The sequence below is a fragment of the Gopherus flavomarginatus genome, chromosome 6, assembly GCF_025201925.1.
Source record: "Gopherus flavomarginatus isolate rGopFla2 chromosome 6, rGopFla2.mat.asm, whole genome shotgun sequence".
NCBI lineage: Eukaryota > Metazoa > Chordata > Testudines > Testudinidae > Gopherus > Gopherus flavomarginatus.
Genome location: NC_066622.1, coordinates 65,706,935 through 65,731,573, shown reverse-complemented (window position 1 = coordinate 65,731,573; position 24,639 = coordinate 65,706,935). Strand labels below are relative to the sequence as shown.

The 24,639-nt window shown below is 44.9% G+C and overlaps 1 protein-coding gene and 1 long non-coding RNA gene across 13 annotated transcripts in view; one reads left to right on the top strand and one right to left on the bottom strand.

Annotated features, from left to right (window-relative positions):
* ZSWIM8 (zinc finger SWIM-type containing 8) overlaps positions 1-24,639 on the bottom strand; it is a 132,428-nt gene that overhangs the window by 72,178 nt on the left and 35,611 nt on the right. For 6 of the 11 annotated variants that reach the window (XR_007775190.1, XM_050959909.1, XM_050959911.1 and 3 more), the window contains one exon: positions 8,192-8,278. The exons of 2 other annotated variants lie outside the window; for them this stretch is intronic. Coding sequence is in view for 7 of the 9 variants with exons in the window: in XM_050959909.1 (XP_050815866.1) it covers positions 8,192-8,278 (87 nt within the window). In the remaining 2 variants the exon portion in view is untranslated. Of the gene's footprint in view, positions 1-8,191; positions 8,279-12,261; positions 12,416-12,439; positions 12,616-24,639 lie in introns of those variants that run through there. 3 more of the 11 variants (XM_050959914.1, XM_050959917.1, XM_050959916.1) reach the window with 3 other exon arrangements.
* On the top strand, positions 13,902-23,034 carry LOC127054328 (uncharacterized). 2 transcript variants are annotated; one of them, XR_007775221.1, is made up of 4 exons: positions 13,902-14,140; positions 15,421-15,494; positions 16,109-16,245; positions 22,411-23,034. It is a non-coding gene; the product is annotated as an uncharacterized LOC127054328 (long non-coding RNA). The 2 variants fall into 2 exon arrangements; XR_007775220.1 differs by lacking the exon at positions 16,109-16,245.

Here is a 24,639-nt window from a genome sequence, read left to right as displayed (position 1 = left end):
TTGTGTGTGAAGAGTTCTGTTGGCCCAATAAGGCTTCAATGACCCAGATGTTTTGTAACCTGGGCATGCTGAATTATGCCAGACTTTTTATTGAAAAGGTAACAAATTACGTCACATATTTCTGTTAGAACCCTGTGGGGAGTATCCTGAAGGTGGTGAGGCTTTTTTTCCATTTACTAGATGAGAAATTGCATGTTTTCGTTATGGTATAACCCAAAAAACAGCACAACCCCCCTCTGCTGCTTCTGAATTAGTTTAACATACCCAGAGACTTCACTAATTATACTGGTGGACACGCCTGGCTACGATAGTCAGTGCTACAAAGAGATGCAGATTTATATTTTAATGTCTGGGGTTCCTCCCACAGGCTCTTTGATGGCCCCAATGAATCTTAATAAGAGGGTTAGTTTCTCTCATATCTAAAAATCCCAGTAAGCGAAAACATTATCTTCCCTTCCATCCCCAGAAACTTTAAAATGGAGGAAGGATGAACTTGTGGCTAAAGCAAAAGAAGGGGAGTCAGGAGACCAAGATTCTAATGCCCGTTTTGTCAGTCTGTGACCTTGGGCTAACCTTACTTTCCCCAACTATAAAATGGACATATTATTTTCTAACTTATAAGAGCTCTGCAAGGCTAAATTGAAACCTGTAAAGTACTCATAGTTCCACATATTCCAGGAGCCTTACGATTGCATGATACAGGTGTTTCAAGGAGAAACTTTCCAAGGGATTCAGCTGCAATACTCTGACATCTCATGTTCCCCCTTTTCAGATAATTGGTAAGGAAAAACTGAATTATGATAGGATTTTGTTTATTCCACACAAAATACCACCAATTGTGACTGGTATTAACTGCAGATACACAGACATTAAGTAGGCACTATCTATTAGTGCAGAGGTTACTTTTAGCAGTACACTGGGAATATGGTACTGCCAAATTTGTCAAGAGTTCCTAGATCACCAGCTTCTCAATCCACACCAACTCCCCTACAGCTCTCCTTCCATCCTCTTCTTTAATCTACAGAAGGGAATTGGTTATATAACTTAAGATCCCTCCCTTTCACATATCAACCACACCAAAATAATTACTGAACTGGACTATACCCCGTAGCCTGCTTTGCTGTATTCATCTCGGATGGCCTGGCTGGGAACAAAGCCTTTTTCCTTCTTCAAAATAGCTCCTGAGACTCCAGCCAAAGACTCCTCACAACTGGTGAGCTTGAGCTTTCAGGATCAGACTGTAGACGATGGAGGGAAGCCACAGGGGCAGGGGCGGCTCTAGGCATTTTGCCGTCCCAAGCACGGCAGGCAGGCTGCCTTTGGCGGCTTGCCTGCAGGAGGTCCCCGGTCTCGCGAATTCGGCGGCAGCCTGCGGGAGGTCCGCCAAAGCTGCGGGACCAGTGGACCCTCCGCAGGCATGCTGCCGAAGGCAGCCTGTCTGCCGTTCTCGCAGCGACCAGCAGAGTGCCCCCCGCCAGCTTGCTGCCCCAAGCACGCGCTTGGCGTACTGGTGCCTGGAGCCACCCCTACATAGGAGGATGAAATTAGCTGATCTCCAGTCATATTAATCATTCATTAATATTAAAGTGTCCAGCGGTCTCAACCAGGACTGGGTACTTCACAAACACATCACAAGACAGTTCCTGCCTCAAAGAGTTTATAATGCTTCATATGCATGAAAGACTCTCTCTGAACTCATCTGGAAGGCCAATTCACAATGGCTAGCTTGTGGGGCAGATAGGGATTGGCTGGCACTGCATAACAAATGTTACGATCACTAAGTCCATCGAATGCAATATGTGAGGCAGAGATCCTGTGTGAGAAAAATATTATGCGATCATTAATGCTCTACTTAACTTGTGATACTGTGGAAATTGCAGATGACACAATATTAGGTTTCCACCACAATTTTTACAGAAGGGGGCCCCACACTCTGGCTGACAGCAGAAAATGGCAGAAAAATAAGAACGGACTTTATTACTGCAAATAAGGTCCATTATTACTTTTCCACAATTTTCCAGGACTTGTCCACAGCTCAGCTGCAATTTTTTGACAATCATCCTGCAATTCAAGTAGGGCCATAGCAATCACAATATGCAGAAGGAGGCTGACCTATGGTTGCCTGTGAAACCTTAATTCAGGAATTCCCTAACTTTTGAGTTCTCAGCTTTCAAATTAAATAACTTTCTTTTAACCTATTTAATGTAATATTATATACATACACACACTATGGCTGTCAAATGATTAAAAAAATTAATCGCAATTAATTGCACTGTTAATAGAATACCAATTTAAATGTATTCTAAATATTTTTGTATGTTTTTCTACATTTTCAAATGTATTGATTTCAATTACAACACAGCATACAAAGTGTAGAGTGCTCACTTCATATTAATATTTTTTATTACAAATATTTGCACTGTAAAAAATATAGCCAAAGTCAAAGCATGAAGAGGCATACAAATATTTAGCTTATCTGGCACGTAAATACCTTGGAGCACCAGCTATCACAGTGCCACGCGAATGCCTGTTCTTCCTTTCAGGTGACATTGTAAATAATAAGCAGGCAGCATTATCTCCCATAAATGTAATCAGAGTTGTTTGTCTTAGTGTTTGGCTGAACAAGCAGCAGGACTGAGTGGACTTGTAGACTTTTTTTTTTTTTTGAAGTTGCAGTTATGTAAAAAAAAATTCTACATTTGTAAGTTGCACTTTCATGATACAGTAAAGAGACTGTACTACAGTACTTGTATAAGGTGAACTGAAAAATACTACCTCTTGTTTCTTTTTCACAGTGCAAATATCTTTAATAAAAATAATAAAAAGTGAGCACTCTACACTTTGTATGCTGTTTGTAATTGAAATCAATATATTTGCAAATGAAGAAAAACATACACAAGTATTTATAATAAATTTAAACTGGTATTTTATTAACAGTGTGATTAAAACTGTGATTAATCATAGTCAATTTTTTTAAGCAAGTTAATTTGTATTGAGTTAATCACTTGAGTTAACTGTGATTAATTGACAGCCCTAATATACAGGGCCGGCTTTAGGAAGTGCGGGGCCCTGGCAGGGATGACTTAAAAAAAAAGTGGAAAACAAAGCCTTTCATTTCTTTCACGTATTATTTACTTTCCATAACTATATAAATAATAAAATTATATATTATGTACATTGCATCATACATGCTGTTGATTGGTTATTAATGACTGCCGTTTCACATGTGTGGGTCCCAGCTGCTCCTTGCCCCCCTCATTGAAGCAGATGTGTAGGGTTACTGCCCTGGGAACTGTAGGGCACAAGTGGACATGGGGCTGGCTGGAGGCAGGGCAGGGGCTGACTGGAGGTAGGGTCTGGCTGCAGGCAGGGCAAGGGGTGTGGGGCTGGTTGGAGATAGGGGGTGTGGGGGGCGGGCTGGCTTCAGGCAGGGCCACAGGGGGATGCAGCAGGGGTTGGCAGGGCTGGAGACAGAGGAGTGTGAGACTGGCTGGCTTCAGGCAGGGGGGTGCAGCAGGGGTTGGCTGGAGACAGGGCAGGGTGTGCAGGGCTGGTGTGGGCAGCAGTGTGTGTGGGACTGGCTGGCTTTGGGCAGGGCCACAGGGGTGTGTGGCAGGGGTTGACTGGAGAGACAGCAGGGGGTTTGACAGGGACTGGCTGTGGGCACGGGGTGCAGAGCTGGCTGCAGGCAGGGGGAGCGGGGCTGGTGTGGGCAGGGCAGGGGGTGCAGCAGAGGCAGCTGGAGCCCCAGCTCTTTAAATAGCTCCCAAGCTCCCTGTTATCCCAGGGCTTTGGAGGCTATTTACAGGGCCAGGGGCTCCCCAGCTTCTACCCCGCCCTGGACCTTTTAAATAGCCGGGGGAGCCCTGGGGAATGCATGGGGGTGGCGGGGCTCTTCCGGCTATTTAAAGGACCGGGGTGGCAGAGGCAGCTGGAGCCCTGGCCCTTTAAATAGCCCCCGGAGCCCCTCACTACCCCAGGGCTCTGGAGGCTATTTAAAGGGCCCGGAGCTCCAGCCGGGAGAGCGGGGCCATGGGGCTTGCCGCGCTCCAGCCGGGGCTCCAGCCAGGAGAGCGGGGCCGCGGGGCTTGCCGCGCTCCTGCCGGGGCTCCAGCCGGGGCCGCGGGGCTTGCCGCGCCCCCGCCGCCGCGCTCCCGCCTGCGCTTCGCTCAAGGGAGTGGGACCACGGAAGACCCCGGAGCAGCCAGGGACCCCGGGGTAAGTTTAAGAAAAAAAAATAAGTGTCAAAGGCGCGGGGCCCTCTTAGGTGCGGGGCCCAATTCCTGGGAATCAGGCGAATCGGCCTAAAGCCGGCCCTGCTAATATATACACATCAGTGTATGGTTTTAGGCCTCTAACTGCCGCCTCTCTTTAGATTGTTCGTTCTTAAGTGAAGGGGCACAGTGCCTCTGCACACATCTGTCAAGCACCCAGTGCAACGGAACCCTGATCCTGACTGGAAGCACTTAGTGCTAGGGTAATACAAACATTAAATAATTACCCAAGAACAGAAGTGCCTTATGAAGGGGACGAACAATACAGTTAGATACATTTTATATATGTAAATCAGCCCATACATTTTTTGGCTATCAGACAAAGGGAATCTGATCCCACAACTACTCAGAGTAGCAGAGATCCAGCCTACTCTGCAGTCTTGAAACTGCAGCTCTGGGCCCTAAAACCAGAGATCCCGGAATGGCCTTATCTCCAAGCACCCCACTACTTTGCTGAGACCCACTCCCACCCCCCACTGGGACAGCAGCCCTGGTCAGACACTGCCCACCCCGCAACATCCCCCACCCCAGCCAAAACCTCCTTTGTCCAGTGCCTAATTAATACAGTTTCAGATACTCCATGTTTTATGTCTCTTAATCTCCCTAACCAGCTTTTAAACCTCCGCTGGCAGGCAGAATGTAAACCAATCCAGCCCCGGCCTCTCCCTGCCCACCAGCTTCCAGGCAACATTTCAAAGGAAAACCCAAGCACTGATGTCACCAAGAGCTTTCCCTCACTCTGCCCAGAGATAGTCCTCCAGTCAGAACAGTCGGCACTCTTGAGAGGACGGGATAGGATGGGATGAAAATGCACACAGCAGAACAGCCCAGATTTCCCCCAACCCAAACAGGCCTGTCAAATTGAGGGATTACATGAACACAGATGGAAAGAGCATACACAGCTTTCAAACATCTACATTTCTGATCATCTGATTACACTGAAATTACTAGACATGCTAAGCAGCATTCCCTTTGATTAGAGGGGCAGTTAATAGAGTCAGTCCTTTACAGACTAGCATTGTTTTTCCAACACCAGAGGGATGTGAAACAGTGACCTATAATCTGCATTGAACGGGGGGGGGGGGGTGTTGGAGGATCCCCTGTCTTGTGGTGAATTAATCTCATCCTTAAATCCAAAAGATCTGAGCATAACTGAATTACAAAGGAAAGGGGGTGCCCCTTCCTTTACATTTAACAGTGAAACCAGTGTTTGGAGGAGGATAGATCAGACCTATTCTCATTTTCTGTCAAGTGCTTCCTACCATCTGGAACTGTCTGGCCTTCAAACCCCATGGCCATTTTATTTGTGAGACACAATTAAATTTTAAAATCACATTTGTTACTACACCAGGTAAAAATGCAGGCACAACTTAACTCCTGAGATTACTATAACTCAAATATTTTTTAAAAAATCATTCCTTTGTCCTTTCAACTGCACTTAGTATTGAGTCAGTTTTCCTTGTTTGTCTGGGTTTTTCACACAGTGCCAGAGGAGAAGAAAAGATCAAAAAACTTTGAAATGTGATTATGAAACTGGAAAAGCTGACAAGGGGATCTGGGGGCAAGTGAAGTATCTGAAACAACTTTTAATTAGTATTTTCAAAAAACCTGTTTAGACTGCAAGTTGAAGCTCTCTCTCTCTCAGTGAATTTAGGGCTGGTGACAAAAACTGAATTGATAACAATTGAATCTCAGTGGAGGCAGTGAATGAGTGCCAGTGCATATGGTGGTTTATTGTGATGTGCATATCTACCCACTGAGAGTGGGAATGAGACAATGGCATGGCTTCACAGGATTGATGCTATGCCCCCAGCTTTGGAATAGCCCCTTGGAGCAGCCCCTTCAGAGTGCTCAACCCTCAAGGGATCTCATTCTTTCTTCAGGGTAGGGCACACATCCCTACCACCTTCTGAGACCGAGGGCTTGTCTACACTTAAAATGCTAACCGATGTAGTTAAATCGATCTAATTTTCTAGTGCAGACCAGGTCTGAACCCCTGGGACTTCAGCACTCCTGCTTCACACCGTGAGCTCTGCTCAGTGAGTCCAACAGAGACAGACTTCTAGTAGAGACTTGCACACTCTTCAGCGACTAATGCACCTCACCCAGTATTTGCAGGGGCACTCAAACAGCTTTTCACAACAGGAGGGCTTAAGAGTCAACTGGCACACAGTGTAGGAAATCCTTAGGTTAAGAGAGAAACGAAGGTTAAAGCATAGACCATTCTGATCAGCTCAGAGTCCCAGCCAAACTGCAGTGAATTCCGCTTTCAGGCTCTCTCTCTGACCTTCTTAAGACACATCTACACTTAAAATGCTGCATTGGCGCAGCTGCACGGATTCAGCTGTGCCACTGTAGCACTTAAAGGAAGATACTCTAAGCTGACAGGAGTGAGTTCTCCCGTCAGTTTAGTTAATCCACCTCTCCAACATACTGCTGTCTACACAGGGGGTCAGGTCAGTATAACTGCATCACTCAGGGATATGGATTTTTTACACCTCTGAGCGGTATAGTTATACCGATATAGGTCTGTAGTGTAGACCAGAGCTTAGTTTTTCCAGAGGCAACTTAGCCCCCATGTCACACCTTCCAGTTCTTGGTTCTTGAGCTGGGGTCTCTGCTTAGCTTCCATGCTGAGTGTGTCAATCCATGGGTCACTGGAGCTTATATTGTCTCTCTGGACCCCTTGTTGATCTGGATCTGATTCAGACTGTTCCACAACGACTTTATGGCATGGTCAACACTAGAAAATTAAAGCTGGCTTAACTACGTTGCTCAGGGATGTGAAAAATCCACACCCCTGAATGGCATAGTTAAGCTGACGTAACCACCAGTGTAGACAGCACTAGGTTGATGAGAGAATTCTCCCATCACCCTAGTTACCACTTCTCAGGGAGGTAGATAATCTATACTGACAAACATCCCACACACAAATGGAATACAAACTGCTAGGAACAGTATCCCTGATGATGACACAGCACAACTGGTTGCTGAGCTCTGTGACTTTATCCTCACGCACAATTATTTCAGAGTTGGTGACAATTTATACCTCCAGACCAGAGGCACCGCTGTGGGTACCCGCATGGCCCCACAATATGCCAACATTTTTATGGCTGACCTGGAACAACGCTTCCTCAGCTCTCGTCCACTCACACCTCTTCTCTACCTATGCTACACTGATGACATCTTCATCATCTGGACCCATGAGAAGGAGACTCTGGAAGAATTCCACCATGATTTCAGCAGCTTCCATCCCACCATCAACCTCAGCCTGGGCCAATCTACATGGGAGGTCCACTTCCTAGACACCAGGGTACAAATAAGTGACGGTCTCGTTAACAACACCCTATACCAAAAACCCACCGACTGCTATGCCTACCTTCATGCCTCCAGCTTCCATCCTGGACACACCACACAATCCATTGTCTACAGCCAAGCGCTGAGGTACAACCACATTTGCTCCAAGCCCTCAGGGACCAACACCTACAAGATCATCACCAAGCATTCTCAAAACTACGATACCCGCACGAGGAAATAAGGAAACAATTCAACAGAGCCAGACGTGTACCCAGAAGCCTCCTGCTGCAAGACATGCCCAAGAAAGAAACCAACAGAACTCCACTGGCCATCACCTACTGTCCTCAGCTTAAACCTCTCCAACGCATCATTAGTGATCTACAACTCATCTTGGACATGATACTTTGCTTTCACAGGCCTTGGGAGGCAGGCCAGTTCTCGCCCACAGACAATCCACCAACCTTAAGCATATTCTCACTAGCAACCTTATACCGCAACATAGTAACTAACTCAGGAACCAATCCATGCAACAAACCTCAATGCCAACTCTGCCCACATATCTACACCAGCGACATCACAGGACCTAACCAAATCAGCCACACCATCACCAGTTCATTCACCTGCACGTCCACCAATGTAATATATGCCATCATGTGCCAGCAATGCCCCTCCGCTATGTACATCAGCCAAACTGGACAGTCCCGGGCCTACATAAAAGGATAAATGGACACAAGTCAGATATCAGGAATGACAATATACAAAAACCTGTAGAAGAACACACTTCAACTTCCCTGGACACACAATACAGTGGTCCTCAACCTTTGTCTGGTGGGTGCCAGATGACGAGCCACAGCGGACCGTGGCAGTGGACAAGCATCCGCCGAAATGCCGCCGACAACCGGCGTCATCCAGAGGCGTCTCCGCCGAAATGCCGCTGAATTTCGGCGGCATTTCGGCGGATGCTCGTCTGCCAGCCAGTATATGGGCGCACTGGGCACCATGGCGCCCGCAGCCACCGTGTTGGGGATCCCTGCTATAGCAGATTTAAAGGTAGCCATCCTACAGCAAAAAAACGTCAGGACCAGACTTCAAAGAGAAATTGCTGATCTTCAGTTCATTTGCAAATTTGACACCATCAGCTCAGGATTAAACAAAGACCGTGAATGGCTTAACTACAAAACCAGTTTCTCCTTCCTTGGTGTTCACATCTCAACTGCTAGAAAAGGGCCTCATCCTCCCTGATTGAACTAACCTCGTTATCTCTAGACCGATTCTTGTCCGCATATTTATACTTGCCTCTGGAAATTTCCATTATATGCATCCGACGAAGTGGGTATTCACTCACGAAAGCTCATGCTCCAATACATGTTAGTCTATAAGATGCCCCAGGACTCTTTGTTGCTTTTTACAGATCCAGACTAACACAGCTACCCCTCTGATACTACAATGACGAAGGAACCCCTTCCATCAGCGTATGTCGTGTCTACATTTCAATTGTTGACAAGCCTTATTTATTCCATCCAGACAGTGAGGACAGACACACACACACACACGTCTCTCAGCCTTCCCCGAGAGCAAACTCAGTCCTTTCCCCCATTGGCTAGCCATAAAACATACAGAGGAAACCGAGGCACATACAGGACTCAGAAAATTCCCATTTTATTATACACCACAAACCCACTTCACAACTATCAGATGGTAGCAACTTAGGGTATGTCTACACTGCAATAAAACACCTGTGACTGGCCTGTGTCAGCTGACTCAAGCTCACAAGGCTTAGGCTGCTGGGCTATAAAACTGTAGTGTATATGTCCGGGCTTCAGCTGAGCCTGGGCTCTGGGATGCTGTGAGGGTTGAGGTTCCAAGAGACTGGGCTCCAGCCTAAACCCAGATGTCTACACTGCAGTTTTATAGCGAAGCCGCCAGAGCCCAAGTCAGCTTACATGGGCCAGCCATGGGTATTTTACTTTAGTGCAGACATACCCTTAAATCGCTGCTTAGCTTTGGGAGGATTTAAATAGGTGACTGAGAGGTGCTCTCTATTCTATGTCCTGACTCACTAGTCCCCCAAAACACTGACACAATCACCATCCTATTGCAAAGGGCCAGACAGCATGGCAGAGCCTGATTTCAGGGATCACAAAACCCACAACTGCAGAGCCCCTCGTTTTGAGAAACCTACGAATGTGAAGGGCAATCTCAACTTGTGTTTTTAAAAATGATTCAAACGATTTCCCTTGCAAAGATCATTTTAAAAGTGTAAGCCTTTATAATCCAGTGGCCAGGGCTGAAAGTCTGTCAATTTTTCTAATGGTCATGTCTCATCCCTCAAGTTTACTGTAAAGTGAAACTGCCTTGAGCCAGGCTTCCATGAGATTCTAACACTGCTCTGTCAACAAGACAGGTTTATTCTCTAGTGGCTGGGAAATCAAATCTTCACAGACAACATTGAATACTGCCTCAGGGTCATCCTTTGACAACAGGGCTCCAGACATACTCACCACACAGAGAACTTGCATGTACGACAACTCTTTTTAAAGAGTCTTCATTTTGTCCAAGGACAGAGCACAAGCACTACTGACAATTAAATACATCACACTAAGCAAAACATTGGCCTCTACATCATTCCCACACTTGATCACCACTGGGATACAATAATAAAGTGAATATGAAGAATTAAGGCTGAAATGCCAGTTCACAAAAAGTGTGGGAAAACATGTAAAATCATGCATGGCTACCAAAAATCTGGAGTGTAAGCACTATTGTCAGTTAAAAAAACTGCATAAATTGCAGTTGCACAAAGCAAAACACTAACCCATGGGATGCTCAAATATCCCCCCAGTACAGAAAACTCCCAGAGCAGACCATGATTGGTAATGTGGGATCTTCCAATGCTTTAGAACGCTCCTCAGTCGCAAGTCAACCACAGAGGGGGAAACTCAGGCAGGGAGATTAAGTGACTTGCCAACATCACACAGAAAGTCTGTGGCAGAGTCAGGTATTGAACTGAGTCCCAGTCCAGTACCTTAACCAAAAGACCATCCTTCCGCCTCCAGTTTTCCAGGGAATTCTATATACTGACCTCAGACAAGTAGACCTGGCCTTATCCCTCGCCATCCGGCTCACTTTTTTCGTGGCTATGTGATCCCCTGCCTCCTCATCCTTGAACAGCAGAGTTTTCTTGATTTACACCTATCCCTGGCACAGATCCAACCCTTTCACTATTAGCTGAAACACCAAGACTCTGAAGTACAGAGACCTGAGCCAAAATTAGCAGACTCCTCCAGAGAGTCCTTGTTTAAGTGATCTGCCAAACATCACATAGAGAGTCAAAGATAAAGCCATTTTCCTGGCTCCTAGTCCATTGTCTTAACCACAGGATCATTCTGTGTGTTCTTGTAGTTGCCGTCCTCATCTGACACACACAAATGTATTTAAGTGCAATTATTTGCTAGGCAAATGCATCTGTCTCTCTCACAGTGCTTTGCATAGGTGAGTATGCAGCAGGAGCTCCACTGTACAGACAGCACAGCCAAGCATGTAGATTTAGGCTACTCTTACTGTGTCAGCATGGTTAAGAGCTTGTCTTCATTGCAAACTTATCTAGAGTGTTGCCCCTCACTCGAGTCCCATCCACGCAAAAAACCCTTATATCGAACATGGTGGTGCTTTTAATTCTATTTGTCTGACCCTGGGGGTGGAGTAGAGGATACAGCTCAAGTTAGCACAACTAGTCAGTTGTTAAAACGACCACCTTGCAGTGTGGATGCAGGCCAACTCCACTCAAACTAGGCTAGCTTGAGAGTAGCAACTCAGTGTGGACAACTTGAGTTAACTGCAGTGAAAACTGGCACAATTCAGGGCAACTGCATCTATATTTCTCCTCAGTGGTAAATCAAGAGAGCTCCCCAGCTGTTGCCTTTCTGGCTGGAGACCTTTGTCTCCCTCCTTTCTCACCAGGGTATTTCTAGGTACAGTCCTTCAACTTGCTACCCAACAAAGATTCCTTGTGGTTACCAGTTCATCAGCACTTCAGCTCAGAACAAGCATACAGTCTTATGAGAATTTAGTAAGCCCAGTTCTTTCAACCCTTCCCAAAGGATTGGGGCTCTCCGTGTACCAGGGGTCCTGTCCATTTGCAGGATCAGGAAGAAGGCCATGAGCCAGTTTAAAATGAGACTATTTATCCAAAATCCTCTCTTTGGCTGTTGGTCCCTGGAAAATCCAGTTTGAACTAGTATATGCACACCTCGCCCCGGGCATGGCTTAAAAGGACTAACAACAGAGGAAGAACACTAGCATGCCCCCCTTCACTAGACAAAGTACCCACAGTGCCCTTACAACACATACACAATTGCACTTTTAATACAATGCACCCAAAGTTCAATAAAGTTTAACTTAATTCCACAAAGTATGCTCAGGATATTACAGGGTATTATCAATCTGTCATAAAAATATTCCCCAAGCAGATCAGAGGGATTTATGTACTATTCCTGGCTCTGCTAGAAGCATCTATTTGGCCCTTTACTTAACAATTTTAATGCTTATTTGACTTTTTGGGTATATCTAGAGGATGTAAAACCCTAGTTTTAAAAAGAAATTTAGCTGCAAACCGAACTCAATAAGAAGAAGAACTCTGTTTGCCAGAAGCTGGGAATGGGCGAGAGGGGATGGATCAGTTGATGATTACCTGTTCTGTTCATTCCCTCTAAAGCACCTGGCATTAGCCACTGTTGGAAGACAGGATACTGGGCTAGATGGACCTTTGGTCTGACCCAGTATGGCCGTTCTTATGTTCTTAAGCGCAATGCCATCTTATGGAACCATAGTCATAGAAACATACAGTTAGAAGGGACCGCAAGGGTCACCTGGTCAATGCTCCTTTGCAGTAAGGGACTGAAATGGAGCCTTCAAATTCATACCACAGCCCTCTTCCACTTCAGCTAAAAACACTCTGCCGAGGAGTTACTCAGCTAGACAGCAGCAGAATATTAGAAGTCAGGATTCTTGAGTTCTCTTCCTGGCTCTGAGAGAGGAATGTGGCCTCACGATTAGAGCAGTGGATGCTAACAGTGCTGACCATTCCATAGAGCAGCATGTGACTGACTGACTGAGTAACTAAGTCTTGGTTCCACCAGATAAGAAACTTGAGTTCTAGTCCCAGCTCTACCTAAATCAGCCTTGTGCAGCCTCTCAGCTCTCTTATCTATAAGATGTTGGGAAGGAATGATAGCTGCTGCTTTCCAAGAAACCATGGGCAGTAACAAGGCCTGCTAAGTGTACAGATATGTTAAGAGCAATCAGTGGCAGAGCAGATAAACTCGTGGCAGCTGTCCTGACCCCCCTGCCAGTGCTCTTTCCATAGGCTATGGGGCATTTTGTGAGGAAAGGTGTCTTTCTTTCTCTCGCTCTCTCAAAAGCCAAACATATTTCGCACAAGTCTGAAGACTCCCTTCCACAGAGCCAAAAAAATCCTAATTTTTCAATATGTTGATTTTGAAACTTGATCATGGTACACTTGATCAACACTAGATCTCAATCTGGGAATTCTAACGATATAAGTTTGTGCAGATTCTCTCCCTACCCCCATTTCCCCTCTATAATAAAAAAAAGGAATTTTAAAATCAGGCATATTCTGAGGCGGGCAAGGGGGTTGTACCTCAGGAACTCCTTAAGCAGAAGATCCTAGCTTTCACCACAGACTCAACTTGAGGCACGCATGTCAATCTTCAAGCCAATCTAACTCTGCATATGCATTTTTAAAGAGCCTCGAAGATTGGGCATTGAACTGAAACACTGTTGCAACTTTAACTATAGGAATAATTAGAGACAGACGATGGGTGAGAGAATATATTTTAGCGGATCAATTTCTGTTGGTGAGAGAAATAAGCTTTCAATTTACACAGAGCTCTTCTTCAGATATGGGAAATGTACTCCGCACAACACAGCTAAATACAAGGGGGAACAGACTGTTTAGCGTAAGTAGTGAAAATATATTTCAAGGGACCATTCAAGGTGAAGTGGACCATTAATAATTCTCCATAGGGGAAAAAGCTGGGAGGGGGCTAGATAGGGGGTTACAGATTGTTGTAACAAGCTATAAATCCAGTGTCTCTATTCAGTCCACGATTTGAAGTGCCATTAGCACTTCTCCCTAATAGAACGAGTTATTTAAGTATTGTCACACCCTGAAGAGTCACCTCGGGGATCCTTCCAGAATATCAAAGCTAATCTTGTATATGGTGATAAAACTTTTGGATGCAGTGACCTTCTTATATTTGTGTAAGGTGGGGGGAGGGAGGACAACATTGAAAAAAATGTTTTGCAGACTCATCAAAAAATATTAAAGCCAGCTCTACCACTTGCAGCCTCTCAGCACTGCTCCTTAAAAATAAACAAAAGCCACCATTGCTGTTCAATACAAGACATCCTCTCACAGGTCAGCTGGGGCCAATGCATGCTATCTTCCCACCCCTCCTGATGCATACCTGCTGAGCAAAAGCCTGCGCAAGAAGGAGTTAAACGATGAGGGAGAAAAGAGGTCTGGTGCCCCATCTGAATCCCAGGAAGTAGGCAATAAAGCAGTGGAACTGGAAGTAGGCATGAAAAAGTCGGATACCATAGCAATTTGGAATTTATCAGACCACTGGAATGTCACGATGGATAAACACTGTAGAGAAGGGAACTGAAGGAGTGGGTGAATTAGGGCGAGATCAGGCAATCAACAGACTATATATTCTGAATAAAGGTAAGGGAGACATGAAATCAGACACAGTACAGATAATCTGTGAGAGCTAACCAGGGGAAAGAGAAAACAGGACCTCATCGAGAAATGGAACAGACAGGAAAAATCCAACTAGTTCATTCTTTCTCCGAAACGGCCTGTTGGGTGACTAAAAGTCTAAAAATAAGCAATTAAAAAAATGGAGATGAATCCCTGTAATCAAAAAGATAGATGGGCCACTCCCAAAGTAAGGCGGAAGTGATACCAGATCTAGATGGAGGAAACATGAATCTTTCATGGTTAAAATAGGGATAACACTACAGTTTTTTTTAAACAGTAAACCAGACCTTAGCAAATGGCAACCAGTGATTTATGAAACAGACCATGTTCAAAATTAAGCTCTGACTTTTTCAGCACAGTAACAAACCAGATAAATAAGGGAAATGTTGAGGGAGCTTGGAGGGATAAAAAAAAATTGTCTAGAAAAATCAAAAAAATAGGCGGTTATGAGAATACAAAGGAAATTAAATGGAGTCCAAATAGAATGGGTTACTGGAGTGCATATTCAGTGTATTCAACATCAAATTATACTCTCGGCCAGGTTGCTAGTGATGATCCTGTCATTTACATACAACTGAAAAGGTTCCGCACATGCAGCAGAAAAGATAAATATAAGTGCAACTGGACAATTCTGACACTGTGAGATGAGATTTAGTATAAAGACAGGGCTCATAATTCCTATTAGAAATCTCATTGGCGCACACTTTGAGTAGACCATTTTTTTTTTAAATAACCTGTACAGTAAGACAAACTTTGTACCCTTCTCAATTTCTGCTACCTCCAACACCTGGATTTTATAACTGTCCCAAACCACGTCATCTACTGTGTGCTGCAGATTGAAACATAACATGCAACATACACAGAATGGAGAACTATAGTGCATCTACAAAAGAAACAAGGGCACACCCAAGGTGAAGTGAAGCGATGCAGTAGAAACAGGCCAGATGGGGAAATAAGAAGGATGCAGTGCTGGCCAGTGGAAACAATTTAGATTACAAAACAGTGGTTTGCATATTTCAACTGTAGTGCTTCCTTAACATTAACAATTTTCCTATGTTTTTCTAGAGCCTGCAACTGGGAAAAATAATATCTGTTGTTGTGGAATGTAATTTCTGTAGAAAAACCAACTCTATCCAGAAGTAAGTAGTTGTGTGACTCAAGCCCCATCAGCAACAATATGCTACCATCTCCATACCACTCCCCAAAATAAAGAAGTTAAGAGATATAGGCCATGTGCCATGGAAACACTCGCTACGTTTGACTGTAACATGCATAAATTTATAAATTCTCTGAAACCTGAAGTCATCATTCTGTTTTCTAATTTCTGTCCATTTCCGTCTTCAGTTTTTCTGTGTTCAAGCCCCACACAAATACATCAAGCAATATTTGTGTTTGTTAATTAAACATCTGAGTTTAGATATGCAAAACACAACTTTGTGAACTACATTTCTGTAAGCACATCTAAGGCACTTGTCTCATGAGCACAAAGTCCAAGGAAAAGTTAGATCAAACTAAATGATCAGAACCCAAAAAAGCTACTAGCCATTTAAATACTTATCCTCAACCTCCTCATTAAGAACAAAATTTAGCAAAATTTTTTTTTAACTCACGTTTGGCCTGAGAATGAACATGAGAAATTGCAGCTCAAAGGATTTCTGTTAATAGCAAGTAAAAGAAAATAGGGTATTTGCTCTTTTTCCCCTCCCAGTTTCTCCCTAACACACATTTCTTCCATTAAACCTATTATCTTTAGCCCTGCCTTCCAAAGACAAGGTACAGGGGGTAAATCTTATGCGAGGGTTAGGTACTGAAGCCAGTGCATAAGGCAAAAATCGCCTATAGTCAAATGCTCATTGAGTGTAATGGCGGGTGGAATCATCCACACTACAGGTACTTAAATTGTTATTTTTTTCTTTTTTGTTTTGCCGAGCGCGTATAGTTAAAATCGCATAAGTTAAATGTGAACCTATGATGCAACTCCACTGTATCCCTTTACCTGTAGGGCTAACAAAAGGTGTGCCATACCTATCAGTCATTCACTCAGTAGCTACCTCTGGTCCTCTGCTGACACTTAGGCAATGATCCTGCAAACTGATCAGTATGGGACGACCTCTGCATTCATGTGGAACTGACATAAATTAGGCTCTGTGTGGAAGAAGGGTCTATTTGTATGGTTGCAAGTTTGAGGCCTTCAACTGTAAGCTGTTTGGGGCAGGAAGCTTATAATAGGGCTAGTAAAATCAATGCTAGTAGGTGAGAATACGTTCCATATAATGTTGTATTTTACTATTCATGGAATTCACCTATAATTTTCTGCATAGATCTTTTTAGTGTCATAGTATGAATTTCAGTGCTGAAACTGGATTAACCTGCCTTTATACCCATTTCATATCAAAAGAATCACCACCATTTCAAAAGGGTAAAATTGGCCTATAGAAAAAGGAACGTGCAAGTTTTTCTAGTCTGGAAATACAAATGATCACTATGCCTAACAGAATTCAACTTCTGACCCAGGAGAAACTGCAGAAAAGCTTATCACTTACAATTGTGGCAGAGAAGAGAGGAAGAAAGAGAGAGGATGAACAGACCACCAGCTATAGACATCCCTTCTGAAATAATCAAAAGGCTCACTGATATCACATGGGAAAACTTAAACATAAGAACGGCCGTACTGGTCAGACCAAAGGTCCACCTAGCCCAGTATCCTGTCTTCCAACAGCAGCCAACGCCAGGTGGCCCAGAGGGAATGAACAGAACAGGTAATCATTAAGTGATCCATCCTGTCGCCCATTCCCAGTTTCTGGCAAACAGAGGCTAGGGACACCATCCCTGTCCATCCTGGCTAATAATCGTTGATAGATCTATCCTCCTTGAACTTATCTATTTCTTTTTTGAACCCTGTTACAGTCTTGGCCTTCACAACATCCTCTGGCAAGGAGTTCCACAGATTGACTGTGCCTTGTGCCTATTAATTTCATTGGGTGACCCCTACTTCCTGTGTTATGAGGAGTAAATAACACTTCCTTATTTACTTTCTCCACACCAATCATGATTTTATGGACCTCTGTCATATCCCTCCTTAGTCATCTCTTTTCCAAGCTGAAAAGTCCCAGTCTTATTAATCTCTCCTCATATGGCAGCCGTTCCATACCCCCAATCATTTTTGTTGCTCTTTTCTGAACCTTTTCCAATTCCAATATATCTTTTTTGAGATGGGGCAACCACATCTGCACAGTATTCAAGATGTGGGCATACCATGGATTTATATAGAGGCAATAGAATATTTACTGTCTTCCTATCTATCCCTTTCTTAATGATTCCCAGCTTTTTTGACTGCTGCTGCAATTGACTGACTGTTTTCAGAGAACTATCCACAATGACTCCAAGATCTCTTTCTTGACTAATAACAGCTAATTTAGACCCTATCAGTTTATATGTAAAGTTAGGGTAATGTTTTCTAATGTGCATTACTTTGCATTTATCAACACTGAATTTCATCTGCCATTTTATTGCCCAGTCACCCAGTTCTGAGAGATCCCTTTATAGCTCTTCACAGTCTATCTGGGACTTAACTATCTTGAGTAGTTTTGTATCATCTGAAAATTTTGCCACTTCACTGCTTACCCCTTTTTCCAGATCATTTATGAATATGTTGAACAGGACTGGGCCCAGTACAGACCCATGGGAGACACCACTATTTACCTCTCTCCATTCTGAAAACTGACCATTTACTCCTACTCTTTGTTTCCTATCTTTTAACCAGTTACCAATCCATGAGAGAACCTTCCCTCTTATCCCATGACAGCTTACTTTGCTTAGTTAAGAGGCTTTGGTGAGGGACCTTGTCAAAGGCTTTCTGAAAATCTAAGTACACTATATCCATTGAATCCCCCTTGTCCACATGCTTGCTAACCCCCTCAAAGAATTTTAATAGATTGTTGAGGCATGATTTCTCTTTACAAAAACCACGTTGACTCATCCCCAACAAATTATGTTCATCTATGTGTCTGACAATTTTGTTCTCTACTATAGTTGCAACTAGTTTTTAACTTTGTTGTTTAGCCAAGGTGGCACTTCTTTGGTTCTCTCTCATTTAGAAACAGTTCTGCTTGTCTTACTTCCCTTTCACTTTACTAAAAGCATAGCAATGAAAATGGGATCCGCATTTATGAGATCATCTGTTTATGCTGCTTTCCCTCCCCCCATCTGAAGTCATATATACCTCTGATTTCATAATTCACACCACAGCAGTTAATAGACATTTAAAAACAGAGGTGTATGATTCCGTGAGAGATAAGCAGCAGAAGCAGATGCAAAGATCATTTTAAAATTTAAAACTAAATAGGAAGCAGCTTTGGTACCCACATCACAGCTAAGCCACAGGAAGATGTCTTAAACTTAGATTATGAACAACACAGCTGAGAAGTGGAATAAGCACCAGAGAATTTTGTTAAGAACATATTGGACACAGCAGATGTGGGCAAGAGCCAACAACTGCTGGAAACGTGAATACCAGATTAGAGTCAGGGATTAAAAACTTCTTCTAACTGGAAAATAAGTTAATATCTCTACATGAATTCTACTAAGTTACAGTCACCACCGTAAATATTTTTAAGAAGTGGTTGTATATGGGCTCATATATTGCAAAAAGCTAAATTTTACAAGAATAGGATAACTAGTTCACCCTTACATGTATTCGGACCTTGAAGCTGCATCTTTCAGACAAATAATTTATAACACATATGATCTGCAGTGTTGTTGTAGCCATGTTGGTCCCGGGATGCTCAAAAGTTTGTCTCTTTCACCAACAAAAGTTGGTCCAACAAAAGATATTACTTCACCCACGTTGTCTCTCTCATAATATAGAATAAGTGTTGAGGGTTCCCTTTGATCCATCAAAAACAGCTCTGGTTTAGCCAAAATATTTGATGGCTCAATATGTTCTTCTGTTTTCTGTTGCTGTCATCACAGCTTCCTTAGAAATCATAGACTCAGATTATTAGGGTTGGAAGGGACCTCAGGAGATCATCTAGTCCAACCCCCTGCTCAAAGCAGGTACAATCCCCAAATGGCCCCCTTAAGGATTGAACTCTCAACCTGGGTTTAGCAGGCCAATGCTCAAACCACTGAGCTATCCCTCCCCCCCCCCATAATCAGATGATATGTAGATAATTTAGATAAACGTATACATTTTGAGATACTGAGGCCTGGTCTACACTACAGTTAGATTGACATAAGGAAGCTTATGTCGACTTAATAAAGTCTGTAGCTACATTACCAGGTCTATTCCACCATGTCAGCTTAATTACTCCACCTACGCGAGAGGCATAGCACTTAAATTAATGTTGGTAGGTCAACGAAGTGGCAGCATAGACAGTGCGCCCCACAATGCTCTGCTTTGACTGCTTCGGTGAGTGTTTTCAACTCCGCTGCTCAGCAGCCAGGTACACAGGAAACAGCCCATTCCCTGTTAAAGCATCAGAAACTTTTGAATTCCCATTTCCTGTTTGTTCAGCATCTGGAGCTCGCCAGCATGGCTGATCATGGCAACTCAACATCCCAAACGCACTCCAGCTGGAGTACACAGGAGGTGGCAGATCTTGTTGGTCAGTGGGAAGAAGAGTAAGGGTATGTCTACACTACCCACTGGATTGGCAAGTAGTGATCGATCTATCAGGGATTGATGTATCACGTCTTGTCTAGACGCAATACACTGATCCCTGAACGCGCTCCCCGTTGACTCCGGAACTCCACCAGGGCGAGAGATGGAAGCGGAGTCGACGGGGGAGCGACGGCCGTCGATACCACCATGAGGACGTGAAGTGATTCTAAGTCGATCTAAGATACACAACTTCAGCTACAAGAATAGAGTAGCTGAAGTCGACATATCTTATATGGATCCTTCCCACCCCCCACCCCCAGTGTTAGACCAGGTCTATATGTAAGCACAGCTCTGATCCAGCCATAGAAACTTAGACATATATGAAAAGATCGCATGGGGTATAAGGGCTACACCAGGGACACACAGCAGTGCTGTCTGAAAATCAAAGAACTTTGGCAGGCATATCAGAAGAAAAGGGGGGTGAAGAGTTGTTCTGGTTCTGCACCGCAGACATGCCACTTCTACAATGAGCTGCATGCAATTCACAGTGGCAACCCCACAACGATCCCCAAGAGCAGCGTGGATACCTCTGAGGAGTTTGAGTCATTCTCCACCACAGGCAACATGGGGTGGTGGTCTTGGACAAGGATGAGGAAGAGGGGAATGGGATACAGGTTAGCAGGGATCCATTCTTCCAGATAGCCAGGAGCTGTTTGAAACCCTGGAGCAGTCCAGCCAGTCACAGAACAGCATCGCAGCTAGGCATGATGCTAGGGAAGGCACCTCTGGTGCATATGCAATTCTAATTAATATTTGGGGGTCTCATGCTCTTATACTGTATGTGTAATTTAAAAAAAAATGATGAGGTACAGTGGCTATCTGCTTCCCAATGGCCGCACTTGCTAGGCAGAAGGTGCCCCACAGAAAAGACTGTTTATACGCACAGAGATGACCCAGGAATCCTCCAAAGAGATCTCCAGGAAAGTTTCATGACTACAGCCCTACCAAATTCATGGCCATGAAAAATGCATCACAGACTGTGAAATCTGGTCTTTTGTGTGCTTTTACCCATTACTACAGATTTCACGGAGGAGACCAGTGTTTCTCAAATTGGGAGTCCGGTCCCAAAAGAGAAGATCACAAGGTTATTTTAGGGGGGGTCATGGTATTGCCACCTTTACTTCTGCACTGCCTTCAGAGCTGGATGGCCAAAGAGCAGCAGCTGCTGGCCAGGCGCCCAGCTCTGAAGGCAGTGCCCCATCAGCAGCAGTGCAGAAGTAAGGGTGGCAAAACCATATCATGCCATCCTTACTTCTGCGCTGCTGCTGGCAGTGGCGCTGCCTTCCGAGCTGTGCTCCTGGCCAACAGCCGCCACTCTCCAGCTGCCCAGCTCTGAAGGCAGCACCGCCACCAGCAGCAGTACAGAAGTAAGGGCACCAGTACCGCAACTCCCCTACAATAACCTTGCAAACTCCTCACAACTCTTTTTTGGGTCAGGACCTCTACAATTACAACACCGTGAAATTTCAGATTTAAAATAGTAAATGTCATGATTTCAGCTATTTAAAAAATTTTCTGACCATGAAATTGACTAAAATAGACCATGAAATTGGTAGGGCTCTATACACGATGGTACTCTGGAATCCATTACAGGAGGTTTCTGAGGAAGGCTGCCTTGTGTCTTCCACTGCGGCAGCACACTTTCCCATGCCACTCCAGTATTAATTCTGCTCGCATCACTGCAATAGATAGCACAGCAACATAAGGACCCAGTCTATACCCTGTACGTTTGCAGCACCTGTACCTTTGCTGCCTCTTACCCTCAGAAGAGTGATAACAGCCGGCTCACCTAGGGGAGACGGTGGCAGTTTTCATTTTGATTGCTTGGACAACAAACAACAGTGCATGTGATCTCACCCACATCATGCTTTTCTTCTGCTCCTTTACGATTTCCCAGACATGCCAGTGGTTTTTGGGTGGCAGCAGTTGGCATTGAGCTTAGAAGCTGCAAGCCTTGGGCCATGACTAGCAGCAGTGGACGAGGGGGAGGGGAAGAGTTGGGGAGGGAGAAAGGGAAATCTGCTTGTGCATTCTTGCTGCCGCGGGTGCACTGCCTGAGTCTGCCTCTGCCAAGGCTTGCAGTTTGGTAAGGTCAATGATGGTCCCCGATTGCCTCACAACATCCATGTTACAAAGAGCAGGGGGCCAATGCCATCTGTGCTCCCATTGTGGGTTGCCCACTCAAAGCTCCAGACAGTCCAATGCCCATGTTCCCAGGCCATATTCACCATGCCTGGTATAGCAAGCCAGTTAAATGAACACCTTGCATAAATGAAAATGTTCTGCATTGTACTTCAGTGGAATAAGGGGGGGGTGATTTTTATATATCAGCTGTGCACTAGACCCTGATTATGCACTGACAATAATTGCTTTGTGCTTTCCATGTCTTACAGATGAAAGCATAGCCTTCAGCTCATCCTCCACACCAGCAGATGGCTGTCCTAGATTAGAAGGTGAAAGAGAACAGGTGATGACATGTTTAAATTAGATCATGAATGCCTCTGAGACAGCTGACACCAAGCAGAGAGCATGGAGGAGTTCTCCCTCTGAAAAACTGGATATGGATTTTGCGAGCAGGAGAGAAGCCCAGATGCATGAGCATGGCATGCAGCAGCAGATGCTGGGGATTCTGAAGGAACAGACAGACATGTTGGGGCATCTAGTAGAACTTCTGGAGAAACATCATGAGGGTAGACTCCCTCCGCAGCCCCTGCAGAAAGGCATTCCTGCATAGACATATTCCCTTTCCCCCTCTCCCAAACTTTCCAGGAGGCAAGGGGGTGGGGGCGGTGTGAGAGAAAAGCTCTCTCTCTTCTACTCCATACCAGAGAAGGGTACTAGCAAAAAAAAGGCTACTGTATCTAAAAGACTAGATCAATGTGTTTTTCTCCTTCAAATTTTATTCTAATGACTGTCCAAGGTTACATTCTTTTTTTGATCTTTCACTTCCAATATGTTTGTGCAATAAAAGTCCAGGTCCTGAGAATGAAATAATCGTTATTAGTTCACACCATGAGGGAAGGAGAGGTACTGGTGTGACAAAGTGGGGGATTTTCTTGTTTTTTCCGTGTTTTTCCAATGGTTTGCATGCAGAGGGGGTGAGACTCAGTTTCCCTAGTGTTACTGGTTTAACAAGGTGAGGGGAGAGAGAGTTTGTTGTTACAAAAGGACCAGTGAGGGAACTTGGGACCCCGGCCAATGGCCTGGAGAATGGATACTCCAGTGACTGGTGACCTGGCGACCCGGAGTCGCAGCCAGTTCTGGCCAGTAGGAGGACAATGGGCTGTGAAGAGAGGACCCTGTAACCTAACGAGCCAGAGAACAGAAAGAAAGAGAGGAGGCCCAGGTGACTTGGTTTACAACCCTGTTTACCTGGAGAGAAGACAATGGACAGAGGCGGGGCTTGGGGGACGTGATATCAGATGCCCAGCTGGGAAGCAGGGGGGCTCTAGGCTGGAGAGGGGGAGCAGATCCCACCTGGATGCAAGGGAGATCGGATGTGCTGTGATAAGGGGGGCCCGGCCTGAGGCACTGAGAGTTTCCTGTGCTGTGTTCAATGCTCAATAAATTCTCCTGTTTTACACTGGCTGAGAGTCACTCCGGTCTAGAGAACAGGATTGCATCAACCCCTTTTGGGGGGGGGGGGTGGAGGCCCCAGGGGTCCAGAGCGAGTGGACTCCCTGAGGGGGCCCACGGTGAGAAACAGGTGTGCTAAGGCTCAGAGAAGTGGAGGAGCCTAACCCCGAGAGAGAGTGGACCCCCAAGAACGGCTGTCTCACTGAAAGGGGCACCCCCCATGGACCACACAGGGCCAAGAGTGAGCACAATCTGTGAGTCCGTGACAACTGGGAAACTGAGAAACTGGAGGGAATTTGCTGGAGACAGAAACCCAGGATGCACAGCAAGGTTCACAGTATGGGAAGGCACAACTCAAGAAGCAGCACACATTACTGTAGGTCATTACTAAATCGGGTGTTCAAAGCCTCCCTGAGAAGGAGTGCTCCAAATGCTCTTCTTATTATCCTGATATCTGGCTGTTCAAAATTAGGAGACAACCTATCAGCCTCCATGTCCCACTCCGTGGAAACTTCTCCCCCATTGCCTCACAGATATTTTGGCGCACATAGCAGGCAGCTATAACCATGGGGACATTGCTTTCACTGATGTCTAACATAGTAAGCAAACTGCACCAGCAACCCTTTAAACAGCCAAAGGCACATTCAACCACCATTCTGCACCTGCTCAGCCTATTGTTGAACTGTTCCTTGCTGCTATCCAGATGTATGGCTGGGTCTCCCATCACTATTGGGATTTCAAAGTCAACAATGGTAATTTTGCATTCCGTAAAGAAAATCCCCACTTTCAACTTTCTGAACAGACCTGCGCTCTCAAAGATGTGGACATCATGTACCTTCCCTGACCATCCCACGTTGATGTCGGTAAAATGCCCCCAGTGATCCACCAGTGCTTGCAATACCATTGAAAAGCATCCCGTTCAGCAAGGCCGCCTGGCATCAAGATAGTGAGGGGTTTGTATACCCCATCACACCCTGAGCAACAAGAGGCTAAGGGATCACTTGCAGTAAATGCTCCATCTGCTAGAGGAATTAAAAGGCAGAGAA